The 13,462-nt window shown below is 38.9% G+C and overlaps 1 protein-coding gene across 4 annotated transcripts in view; it reads left to right on the plus strand.

Moving 5' to 3' along the window:
* Window positions 1-11,470, plus strand: part of VEZT (vezatin, adherens junctions transmembrane protein) — a 65,492-nt gene extending 54,022 nt beyond the window's left edge. For all 4 annotated transcript variants that reach the window (XM_032687628.1, XM_032687629.1, XM_032687631.1 and 1 more), the window contains one exon: window positions 26-11,470. In XM_032687628.1, the coding sequence (XP_032543519.1) occupies window positions 26-600 (575 nt within the window). In that variant the 3' untranslated portion in view covers window positions 601-11,470. The remainder of the gene's footprint in view (window positions 1-25) is intronic.
* The last annotated feature ends 1,992 nt before the right edge of the window (window positions 11,471-13,462 follow it).

Genomic DNA, 13,462 nt, shown 5'->3' on the forward strand with positions numbered 1-13,462 from the left:
ATTTAATTTTTTTCCCCTTTTTAAGCTGCAGTGAAACCCTTGCCTTCTGTAGAACCACTGAAGCTACTAAATAATTTGGAATCACATATGAATTCAGATACAGAAAAGCAGGACTGCAGCCAAAGTGGTGATAAATCTGAAGAAAAAGACTCTAATCCGCAAGTGACTGCTGCTGATAAAAGCAGGACAGAATATTTGTATGAAGATCCTGAGATGGAGAAAAACAAAAACGGTACTGCAGATGAAGATGTTTCTACAGGGACTGAAGAAAGAATGTGTTATCAGAGTGAAGGGGAAGCTGAAGAACTCAAGCCGAGCTGTATGGACGGAGTAGAGGTTTCACAGCCTCCCTCTAAGGATGCATTACATTCAAAAATCAAGCATAGGCTGGCCCAGCTCCACATATCAACAGATTTAAACTTCACATCTGGTCTGGCTGCACAAGTTGCTGCCAGGTCTTTCACTTTTACTACAATGCAGGAAGAGACTTTTGGAGATGAGGGAGAGGAGGAGGAGGAAGAGAAGACACAGGAGCATGAAGACCTTGTGGAGGACTGTGAGAATGAAGATGGAGGCTCTGAAAGTGAAGGAAAAGTATAAATCTGAGCTGAGCTTTGTTAAACCAACAGCAGGCAATTTGATGGAAAGAAAACTAAGGTGAGGTGTGAAGGTGAAAATACTGGATGGAAAAAATAGAAGACCTAAATATAATACATCTTGTTCCCTAAGTCTGATACACTAAATAGGACTTCTAAGTATATTGAAAATTTGCAGGTAAGAGAAATTTAGGCTGCATCCAAGAAATAGATGGCTGTTCCATTTTTAAGGTCCTAGTGATGGAGGCTTTAATTTACCTTTGTGTTTTCTGTTTTATTTATTTATTATAATGTATTGTGGGTTTTTTATTTCTAAAATGAAGGAAAAACAATGTCTTGATTGACAACAGACTCCGGTTTTTGCTTTCTGATTCTGTTGTCATGGTATCAATGTTTGTTCCAATAAAACAAGCCAGGACATTTCTTTTAGAAGAACCTGAACTGTTCCCTGTGATCTTCCCCCACCACTTTTGTTTCACTTCTTGTATCTGCAGTGTGTTGACTAAGCCACAGTAGACATTTGTGATTCTGCAGCTAGTGATGTGGCACCCAAATAAAATGTAGAATTTTAAATAAAAACTTGAAAGAGCTAGTATTTGATATGTCCTGGGGTATGGGGCTGAAATAGTATAAAGTTAGTCATGCTTCATATTAAGGTTTATTTAGAATTTTATGAAGGGTTAATAAATGATTTCTAGAAGTTGTAATTCATGTTAGAGAAATGTGTTGTAAGTATATGTTAGGGAAGGCTATAAGCACACCAGTAGAAAGCACTATAGACAGCTAGAAGCTATCTGTTGGATTGACAGTAGGTGAGAAGTAAACACCTGTGTATTAAACCAGCTATTAATTATTTGTTAACCTTTTGTAAATTGAACCTTAATATAATTGTTTGATTGGATATAATGGTTGCTTTTGTACATTTTTGTTTATGTGCTAAAGTAATTTTCTTAGAGGAAAATTATCTGAGAGCTTAACAACATGCAGTACTTTGTTTAAACAGCATACTTGCTTTTCCCTGATGTTCTTTCACTTTTCCTTAGATCACAACTATAACCTGTGTGATTAAGAATCCTTGAGAGAACAACAATTGTGTATTTTCTAAAGTGTATCTTGTAACTTAGTTAACTGACACTGATGTCTGGATGTTTGGTATGAGATTATGTGGGTTGTTTTTTTCTCTGTGGTGATGTTACAAGGAACAGGAAACTGCTCATCTCACAGAGGAGCTGGTTAATGATTTCATTGCCCTCTCTTCCTTTTGCTCTCTGACTCAAAATGAAGCTCGGATCCCATGTCTCTAATGACAAGAGCGCAGCTTCTTTGTGTGGAATACTCCACTTCGACCTGGATACACTGCATCAGTTACTTAGAGTATTTACTGGATTTTGCAAGTTCTGTAGGGCAAAGGTTTTTTTAGATGCAGGTGGTGCAGAGCAATGTCTTTCCTAGGATGCTGATGGGAAATGGGAAAAGCCAACAAAAGTCAGCAGATTAGGGTGGAACTCGTGATGATATGTCAGAAAACAAGTGCTTTCTTTCAATCTCCCTCTCTTCTATTAGTGATTTTGCATGAGCGCTGTGAAATATGTGGACTTCTTCACAGATGGTAGAGAGGTAAATACCAATTAATAGACAAGGGAGTATGTGACTTACATGTTCTTTCACAATATAATGCGTGTCTTCTCCCTCACACACAGGTTTTGGGAAGAGAATGTCTTGCCATTTTTCTTCGACCAGTAACACTGTGTTCTGTGCCCTTAGTTTTGTGTAAGTGACTGAATGGTTGATGTCTTGGGGGAGTGATAAAAGAAAAAATCAGATGCTTCTCTGAGTGTATTGAGAAGCTAAGCCTCCTCTTAGAGGTGGGGTATATTCTTCTGTAACCGGTAAAGATTAGGCTAAGATGATGAAACGCTTTTATTTTCTCTCTGGTAAACAATTTTTTTTACCAAGTCTAGAACAGCTGCTTTGGATAAATTGTGTTTGAAGCATTGTCCATGCTTCTGAAAAGGTCTTCCTCATCCTTGACTTGAGATCCTTGAGTTCACAAAGTGCCCAGATTTTTTTTTTGTTCCTAGCTAGTTGTTCTGACTCCCTAAATGTATGTTCCATTAATGCTTTTCCATAAACTCATTGCACCGTCATCTCATGATCTGATGTTGTGTATCCCAGAAAGGATACTCCTGAATTTTTCCAGTGGGATTCAAATCATAGTTTACAATGTGTATGGCTGTGTTACCAACCTGGAAAGATGATCATATTTAGGATATGAATTATTACTGTGCTCACAATTTTGGATGAAGGCAGTAGTAGCCTGAGTGCTTTGCATTGCTACTAAAATTGGTTTCAGATCTCACATTTATAAAAATTGCCATCTCTTTATTCCTTTAGCAAAAGTCCTGGAGAATCAACTTTGGTGGCTCTCTTGGAACCTAGTTTTGTTATGTGTTGATCTTGGTGATGAAACTGAACTAAAAAAAACCATCTGTCATGAGTTGTTCATTTTCATCCATCAGTTGTGTCAACGTAGGGTTTCGAGGCCATGTTACAAAACAGCTCATGAGTCCACCCTTTTTAGGGATTACTTTTCACTGTTCTTATTGCAGTGATGCCATTTACAGTAGTTACCTCCGAACAGCTGTATCAGGACAGACTGCGCTGCTGCTGCGAGACTCGGGGTTGCCCACATTTACATTATTGGCAAAGGTGGTGACGTGTGAAATTACAGCCTTGACATTAGACATGGGTATGATCAAATGATGACTTTTTGGAGGAAGTTCTGATCCTGCTTTGAACAAACTGATTTTCTACAAGCACTTTAACTGATTTCCATGGTCTGTCTTATGCAATCTTAGAAGCTGCACATATGAACACTTGGGCTCACTTTCTTTCTCTGCCTCTCATCACATCCATATATGACAGCCATCAGGTCATTTATTTTGATTTATTTAATATTCTCCCTGCAGAAAAATATGGCTAACAGTGTACAGCACACAAAGCATGACTTCCCTTGACTTGATAGCCAGGTTCCATCTACGTGTGTTAGGCACTCTGTCATAATCCAGATTTTCTCATAATTTATGTCATTTGCAAGGACTGGACCATACATGCTGTATGTTCCTTCAAGAACCTGAGAGATTTCTTGGCAATCACAATTTGTTGCTGCATTTAAAATAATGTATATGATGAACACACTGAAGTGTGCATTAGCTCTAAAGAGTTGTGTTAATATATTGAGCATGTCGAGGTCTGAGTGCTGTTCTGTGTTATTTGGCTTGTTACCGGAGATACAGATTTTTGTGAAAACAGAACATTTGCTTCTTAGGGCTTTGTAGCTTTTTGAAACATGCTAATCAGGAAATCCATACTAAATAATGGGTTATGCTGAGGGATATCAGCAGCCAAAATTCTTTATGAAGAGCAGAGCTAACAATAAATGCATTTTCCCTATTCCATTTCTAGTTAGCAGTTCTGTGAAGTTGTAAGTAGAAGCAAGTAATTATATAGGGTTAAGTAATTTCTTCTCCTTCTATCCTACTGGAAGACACTCCAAAGATAATATTTGCTTCTTAGATTGGATTGCAATCTGACACTACATCTTTTATGTCACTTCACTTTACAGCTAAAGATCTAGATAAAGGCTTAAATGGGGGCAAAGATTTGTAATAAGAAGATAATTTGTCCCTTTTGTTAAGTGTATGTCTTCACGACAGAAGTTGTAAAACCATTGTGTCATGGAAGCAAATGTAGACAATGACAGATAATCAAACATCTTTCAAATGGAGTTAAATGTGTCTGTGTCAACTACAGGCAAGATTCGCAAATGTAAATCTTCTGGTTTCGGTCCTGGCAGTGAGACAGTTTTACTCCCAACAGAGAATTGCTGGACATCACTGAATCTTGCACCTCATTTTCTAAGTGCAAGATGGAACCTGGTAGAGTAGCCAGTTTTACTGAGATTTCAGACTTTGTCCTGAGCACACCTGTCTGTGTGACTGACACAGTATTGGAAATTTTATGTGTACTGGAAGTGCAAAGTTTGCAACTGTCTCATTAATTTATTTTGTAATAAAAACCCGTTAAATGGTGGACTGTGTGGAGTTGTTTGCCCACACTGAATTTTGTAATCTTGTAGTCTATGCCTTTTTTCTTTCTTTCCTCTTTTTTTTTTTTTGACAGAGGTGAGGTCAAGTATACTAAACTGCCCTTGTTCTTTAAAGTATTTAGTGAAGGGCTGCTGTTTCTCTGCAAGTGACTTGTTCCTAAGGCTAATTACTCTTTAGAATTAACAGGGTTTCACACTGTCTCATCTAAAAAAAGCAGGCATAGTGTGAGAATAGCACTTGGTCAGTGTAAAGGGTCAGGCTGCTCTGGGATCTTGTCTGTGACAGGGACTAATAGCAGATGCTGAGAGAAGAGTATGAGAAAAGAGAGATTTTTAGTGATACTTAGTCAGGATATTCCTCAACAATTTGTGGCTCGGGGACTTCTTGAGCCAGTGATGGTGGTGGCTGGTCAGCTTAACAGGTTCCAGTGGAATCCCTTTCCATAAATTTGTTCAACTTCATGTTTGGTCAATTATACCTAGTCCCAGTGCCAGTATGCAGTCATCTTTATTACAGGCTTTACAAATGAGATTTGTCAATAAAGTTTTTTGATTTTTCTTTTCTTCAACTGAGCAAGCCCACTTCCCTCAGTCCTTCCACAGAGGTCATGTTTTTCACCTTTTGTGTGCTTTCCTTAGAAATCTGTTCAGTTTTTGAAATGTAATGACCAAAGTGTGGTGCAGTACTTCAGACATAACCTCAACAGTGCTGAGTATGGACTAATAATCACCTCCCATAAAACTGTGAACCATTCAAATATATTTGAGTCCATATAAAAAAAGAAAAATCTTTTCAGATCTTTTACCTCTACCCTAGCTATTAGGATGACAAATGAAAATATTTGGTCTAATGGAGGAGAAATATTTGTTCACTGTCAGCAGGATTTGGCTGGACAATGTTTTTCTTTGCTAACAAAACAAAAAGTTGTTAAATAAAAATGATCTTCCAACAGCTGCCACCTGGTCTAACACAATTAAGATGCCAAACAACACTTGTTTAAATTTCAGCTTGACTTTCCAGAGCTTTTTTGGTCTCTGATGAATAAGTATGCATTACAAAATATATTTTCACACAAGAAACATGGGTATACGGATGTCAGAGACCAAACTGAAGACCTCTGTGGCTAATTTTTAAAATGCTTGGTAGTGTACTTTATTCATTTTCTCATCATATTTAATTCCCTCCTGTATATGGTTGTGGGGTTTTTTGCCACCTTGGATTTTAAGTGCCCGAAAACCCACTTTGATTTATTTGACTTGGAAATTTGTGCAGTAATCAGATACTTGGTAATGGTACCATAACTGTGGTAATAAGGCATAGTCATAAGTAGGGGAGAAACCTACCTGCCATGAACTTTGCTTTGTAGATGGATACAGCACTCTAATACGAAAGTGTTCTCGATATCTTGCATCACCTTTCACACTGCTGTCTCTCAAGTTATTGTCAGGTTATTAGAACACAACTGGGCTCAGCAGGGTGAACGCACTGTTAGCCCACATTACACTTTCTGAATTGAACACAGGATTCTGAAGAAGTGACTATAATTTAGCAGATGAGGAAAAGGTTTGTTTCTCTGTTAAAAAGTGGCTTATTTTAAAAGGGCTGAATAGGACCAAAACTTGGATGCTTTCACGTGTTCAGCATGTTTTGACCCTTTGTACCTTCTCAGCTTTAAATCTTAAAGGCCTTACAGACAGTCTGCTTTAAGGGGATGCAGTTCTATAGCAGCTTAAACCACTTCATGGCTGTGCAATCCCAGTCCCTCCTTTAGGGTGACTTTTGTGACCACTCAGTGATTCAGGACATGCGCAGGACTGGAAGTGCATGAGTGTTTTATCTTGCAGCTGGCTCCCTGAATCCTAATGAGGATAGTGCCACTCATTATTTTCCTCACTCATTTTGACTCTTTTTTTTGTTGTTGTTGTTCTTGAGGCCTAGGCTGCCCAAGACTGTTTCTCTGTTATTCTCCAGTCTCTAAGAACTGTTTATGATAGTGCCAGTAAAACTGAAATTATCGTGCGTGGTTTTTTCTACTTACTGTTTTCACCCTTCTGGTCTCTCTGACACCTATGGTCCTCTCTCTTTACTAGCGCTCTTAAGACATTCAAATTTTAAAATAATACACAAATTCTTTTTTATTTGTGTTTGTAACACTAATGACTAGATCTAGAATTGTGTACTGACTTTGTCACTTGACTTGAGAACTGAAACAGAAGGCGGACACCATAATGGGGAGTATACAGTCAAAACAGAAATAATATCAGATCGCAGCTCAAATTTATACCACACTTTTGGTGTAAATTGGCTTCTATAAGTAATTCTGACTTACTGAAAAACATCAGTTGCATTTTAAAAATAACTGAAATTCTAGTACAAGGTCCCAAAATAAGTGTCATTAGTTGGCTAGATTTGTGCTCAAATCTTCATATTTAAAGACTGCTTCCTGACCTTCTCCAGCTGCATGGATGAGAACTGAAAATAATCTCAAATTTCTAAAGAGGGTGACCAATCCTTTCCGTTACTTTGTGCTATTAAAAAGAGTTCCATTCCTAAACAAACAAAAAGAAAAAAGTCAGTGCTTAATATGTTCAGTAGTCATTGCTGACAGAGAATCATGCATTTGATCTCAGTAGAAGCACCGTAAATGTGGGCTGTTTATAATGTTTGATATCTGTGTTTCAGTAATAATAGTAGGCTTTCAATGTATTATGGGATAAAAGCCAGAAACCTGCAAATTGTCCTCCAGATCTTTCATCCAAAGGCACAGCTGGTCAAATTTAAACAAGTTCATGCTGGCTGTTCCTGCACTGCTCAGTATGACATGGTGCTCAAAGTTTTTAAAGTCCTAACGTGACTATTCACAGACAGTCTGCTTGTACCTGTGTGACTGAGGTCTGCAAAGCTTGTAGAGATCACAGGCCAGTGCTGAGGGAAACCTATACAGGAACAGGATGCCTCATAAGCATTTCAGGTTTATTGTCTCTGTCTTCCTTCATTGCAGCCTCCATGCCATATGCAATCTACAATCCCACTCTTAAACTTTTTCCTTCCCACCTTTCATAGGCCACACAAACCAATTGGGGACGGTTTTTTGGTTTGCTTCTCACCTAAGAGACTATCCTGTAATGCACCAGGTAAGTTATCTCCAATAAGAAACTTAGTGACCACACTGCAATGGATGGGGCCTGGGCACAAGGCTGGAGAAGCTCCTCTGGTTTGATCACTTCTGGGAAGGGTTCTACTCAGGTGATTGACTGTGGGGGTGCTGAGCTAGACTTGATGACTCTGCAGGTATCTTTCAAAGATCCGGTTTTTGCAAGGTCCATTCTTTCCTCTGATGTCTTTCTCTCTCCCCCCTCTTAGCAGCCTTCAGCTCTTCTCCAGCATTCCTTTGTCAGCTGTTGAAGAATTTGGCCACTTTTTCCCTTCAATTTTGAACACTTTGTCTAAACTTTATGAAATGACAAGCTAGAGGAAATCCACCCCAAGGTTCTGCTGCACATTCCCAGTCATAAACTCATAAACAGAAGTGTTCTTAGGGCTGTTACAATGTTTGTCCTGACTTTCCTTCTAGGGAGCTTTGATCTACATTTCAACCCAACTTCCTATTTCTTCCTGGGCTTCAGAACATTCACTTCCAGGAATTTTCTTCCCTAATGATTATAAGATGGTAATGTCTCCTCAGCAAGACTGATCCTTGAACAGTTGTTCCTCATTAAATGAGCCTTACTTGTTCTTTCCAGTGGGAGGGTGGCACAGTCATAGCTGCGTCTGCCTTCCACTAAACAAGCTTGCTTCTTTCTGCAGTAGGGGCTGAAAACGTGCTTTCCAGCTGCTATGCCAATGTGCTCTGGCTCCACAGCTGCCTAGTCCTGAAGCTCTGGGATATAGCAGTTGTGCTTAAACCTTTCCCACTGACAAAGAGCATGTATTTTCATGCTACAATTACTACTAAATCTCCCCTGAATTGAACTATTTTGAATTTTCATTAAGCAGCATTAACAGATTGTTTCTTAATTTGAGGGATTTGTGTGAGCTTTATAAATATATATATATATATATATACACACACACATACTTCATATTATACTGTGTATTTCCAGGTATCCCACTGCAAGGCTTGTCAAGCAAAGAGGTTGTATTTCTCTCATATCAAACTATCCAGTTACTTATCAGAAGGTAAACAAAAACTTAATTCTTGCTATTTAATGGCAAAAGAGTTGAATTGTGTTCTACCAAGCAGGTTCTGTGGAGGTATTTAAAACACATGCTAATTTTACACCTTTAATTAGAAAAGCTATTTTACTTTGTTTTCACTTATCAAGGCTTTGCACCTGAGCTGCTGTGAGTGCCTGTGTGCCCATCTACCCTGTCTTAAACATGTAAACAAATACATGTTCCTCAACATTTCCTGCCTGCTAAGTCTTAGCATTTCCCAGAACAGGACCTAAAGGCAGCATGGATTGCCAAGGAACCACAGGGAAGGGAAAGAAAATAATCTTGATAAGCTGCTGTTTAATTGGTTAATAAATGAGAGCTAAAATATAAGACAAAATGTTTAAAAGAACAAACTGCAGCAAGAAACTTCTGGCAGGGCTACAGAGGGATATCACATGATACACTCTGAAGTTTGCAGACACTGAGAATGATCCACAATTTCTTGTCCATGTGAAGTGGAGACAGGAAACACTCACCAGACTGGTAGTCTTCAGCAGCTTTTTCAAAAAGCCTCTATTTTATCTCCATTTCATTTCCAGAGAAAGACTTGGTGCTGCTGTGGTGGTGTATCAAGCTATGTGTAATCAATCTCTGTATCTCTTCCTTTAAGTTCTGTGTGACGTCAGTCTCTTTCCTTCAACTGTACTGAAAACCCATGTGGTTTGGCTCCACTGGGAATCTCTTCTGCACCCACCCTTCCAGTTGCTGATGCTGCTTTAAACAGTTGATTAGATCGGTCTCAAGGAGATTTAGGTCAGCAGGTCCTTAAAGCAGTTATGAAGCCTGGGGCCTGGTCTCATAACTCAGGTTCTGGCTTGGATGTAGGCAGAAGCAGGAAGACATTCCTGGATTCTGTCCTGTCTTTGTGATAGGGTTTCCTGCCAATGATACTCTCCCAAACCCTTTTGTTTCTCTTTTTTGTACTTTTCCACTTTACCTCTCTCCTTTTTCCCATGGATATGAATCAGGACCTAAAGTCTTTTTTGCATATTTGATTGTGTGCATCACCAGGATTATTTTTAAGCCATTTTTTTAAATTTGTGCCTGGGTTTTCCCAGTTTCAGACATAGTTTTCTCAATTGTAATGCTAACCACTTTTAAAGTCTTTTTGGTTGCTATTATTTCTCTGGCATCTGTAATAAAATTCTGTCTCACTACTGCCTGTATCGTTTTTTCTCCTTATCCTGTATCCCTGACAGTTGCCTAGGTGGCATGGATGTGGCTTATCCATCCTTCAATTAGTAATGATTGAATGGAATAGGAAGTGCTTTTAAAGGGATGCACAAATGCTGTATGAGCACTTTTTTTGATCTTTTATACGGAAGTTTATTTATAATTTCACTTTCATCCTGAAGATGAAATTAATTTTAAGCAATCCTGGCAATAGTTTCTGCATTATATTTTGCTGATTCCTCAGTACAAGCACTTTAGTAATGAACACTAGTTACTCTTGTCTAAATAAGCGATGACTGAAGAATGTTTTTCTGTGTGTCACATGCTTCCAGCTGCAGCTTCCCATCATCCTTCAGAGACCTGTGTGCTGTGGCAACTATTAGCAAAACTCCTTTAAGCATCACCTAAATGGCTTGGTAGGTGGGCTTTTAGGAAGAGTGTGTCAGGTAGATCTTTAATCTAAGAAGCTCTGCAGTAGATGTATTCTACTTGTCTAGCTGTATGACTTGTAAGAGACGAGCTTGCTTTGTATGTTTTGAAAGTGCCAAAATAGCAGCAAGAGAACAGACTGGCTTCTTTTATCCAAAGCTTTGTGGCTCCCTTATACTACTTAGACTTTATTATCAAAACAAAGGCTGTGTTCTGCTGCTGCTAGGAGCTGTGGCTGATGCACACCTCTTCCTGTAAACATTCCCTCATTTGGTTTTAAGGTTAACATCTGTTGCCCGCTCTTCCCACTTAGGTATGACTCACTCTCACCTAATTCAGGGAAGGGAAGCTTAAGTATTACTGGGGAAGAAGGAAAATAATTTGATTGTGAAAGGCAAGGGGAAAGTTGATGAGGCAGGAGTATTTATTCTTACCGATTGAGTCTTGCTGCCTAATTGGTGCATAATCTGTTGTGCAAAAGGTTTTGCTTATTCTTTGCTGTTTCCTGGTTTTCATGTTTGTTTTCATACTGAATACTGAACAGATCCAATTGCTGCTGTTAGAAGGAGAAGTCTGTCTACCAAAAGGGATCCGTAATGTTTTCCTTTACTTGGAGATTTTTTTAATTCTAAATTACCTGTGTGTATACTTCATAATGTACCACATGCAAATATTCTTCAGGAATTGATACTACCACTTCAGACAGTCAGTATTTTCTATGTAAGAACTGTACGTTTCCTATACTGCCAAGAATGTATATATGTCTATGAAGACTTAAGATTGTATCTTTTTGAGCAAGCCTCTTTCTTCAACCATCTGAAATTTTCTTCCTGTTTCTCAAGTTCTCTGCTATTTATTAGACACTTGTGTTATATTGTGTACTTTTTTGTATCAGTTGTATTGCTGTATTTCTCCTTTCTCTCATTAAAACCTGTTCTTCTCATCCTTCTGCTGTGCTGCTTCATATTGGAAATACTCACACTGTATCAAGTAACCTGCTCTAGTGTACTGGGTCGGGTTGAGATGGAGCCAGACCAGTCCTAAAAAGCTGGTCATTCAGACTTCTATTATATTGTTCCACTGATCCCAACATGTAATCAGTTTTACTGTATTAAGCTTCCCTAGGATTATTTTGCAGCATTGTACATACTCTTACAAGATAGTGAAGAAGAAACCTAGAATGGGTATAAACAAATGGATGAGACACAAAAAAATATACCTAGAGATGAAGTCCATAAGTCTTATGAGTGGTTCTGCTGACATACACTAAGAAACCAGTGGTCTTTCTGAGTGAAGCAAGTTTTGAGGAGGAATTTGGAAGAGGAATCCAAGGGCAATTTTTTTCCTAGAAATGTGGTTTCAGTTTCAGTCAGTTATCTGTGCTGTCTCCATGCTTAACTCATCTGCCAGATAAAGAAGAGGGGGGAAAAGGAATGCAGGGTAGGACCTATTTGCTTACTTCCATTAGAGAAATAGCTGATTTACAAACAAGAAAATGCTGTCTCCCAAGAAATCACGAACAGATAGAGAAATTATAGTGGTTTTCTTATCTTCCCGGTGAAAAGCAAGGTTTTTTCAATGTTTCGCTGATGCTGATCCCTTTTTAGCGGTGCAGAATCTTCTTTGACCTACAGCTGAGCTCTCAATGGTATCTGTTCCACAGCATGGTATGCAGGAGGAAAGAGTTCAAAGGTCCGTTACAGTAGACCCAAGGTATTGACATAAAGTGAACAGAACATGCGCATATGTGAGGGATATCTGGCAATTTTTGAGGCTGGGAGATCAGCCAGCAAGATTGGAAAGTACCAGAAGCACCTACTCTTGGAGACTTAAGGATGAAATTAATCACATCTTTAGCACCATCTTTATAATTATGATAGAGTATATGGAAATAGCTATGTCACCTAGCCTTGGCTTTCTCTCAGACTCTTCATCGCCCTCTCCTTCATTAAAGCTGTTTCTGTGCCCCCAGTTGCACCTGCTCCTCTGCATGAAAGAAGCCCATAGAATGTCCCAATCCATTTAAGGATTTCTTGTCATGGTGTTGTGATAGCAAGTAGCAGAAACACACGTTAGAACAACCATGCTGGCTCTGACCACACCTGGCATGGGTTATGTGTAGGTTTAGATTAGGCAAATCCCCATCTGTGCAGCTACATACATTTGCTTCTAAAGTTGCATTTAGGGATGATGCCGTAGTGGGAAATAATTAAGGAAATTTGTAGTGTAGAGAAGAACTAGCACAGGGAATTCCACAGACCAGTGCAGCCTTTTCAATCACTCACAGAAGCATTTGCAAAAACACCCAGGCTGAAGCTAATCTGTCCAGACTCCAATCAAGAAAGCTTTCCACTGACTTGGAGGGAAAGCATGGCAGGCCAGTAATTGACATTTTTGGGAAATGCTACTGTTAATTAACAACCGTATTTAATCCCTGACTTCTCTACCACTCCAGTAATTGCTTTGCGTACACATGTGAAGTGACAAGACAAATGGACTCAACTGCAAAACGTGCTGTTGTTCAATATAAATGAAATACATTGTTTTGTTCAGCTTAAAAGAAATGAGAGACTTTCCATGACCTGTCAAAGCTAGCTAAGAGCAGCTCAGTAGAAGACTGCACAGTTCATTTTTTACTATATTCTGTGTTCTTTGCTGTCACTGCTGTCAGCTGCTTCTCAGCGATTAATAGTAGTTTAATAGATCTATCATCACCATCATCATCATCATGATGCCCTGCAAGATGTGTGGGTTAAATCAGTAGTGGAATGCAGTAACCTTTGCATTCACGCCAGGCACTCTGAAGTTTCGGTTTGATTACTGGCTTGCATCGCCATTAAATTAAAAATAATTACATGGTTCCCAAAAGCTATGTAAGAAATAAATTGCAGAAGTTGCAATTATTTCCTCTTCCTGCCTGTCTTTGTTTCTGTTTTG

The sequence above is a fragment of the Chiroxiphia lanceolata genome, chromosome 5, assembly GCF_009829145.1.
Source record: "Chiroxiphia lanceolata isolate bChiLan1 chromosome 5, bChiLan1.pri, whole genome shotgun sequence".
NCBI classification, from domain to species: domain Eukaryota; kingdom Metazoa; phylum Chordata; class Aves; order Passeriformes; family Pipridae; genus Chiroxiphia; species Chiroxiphia lanceolata.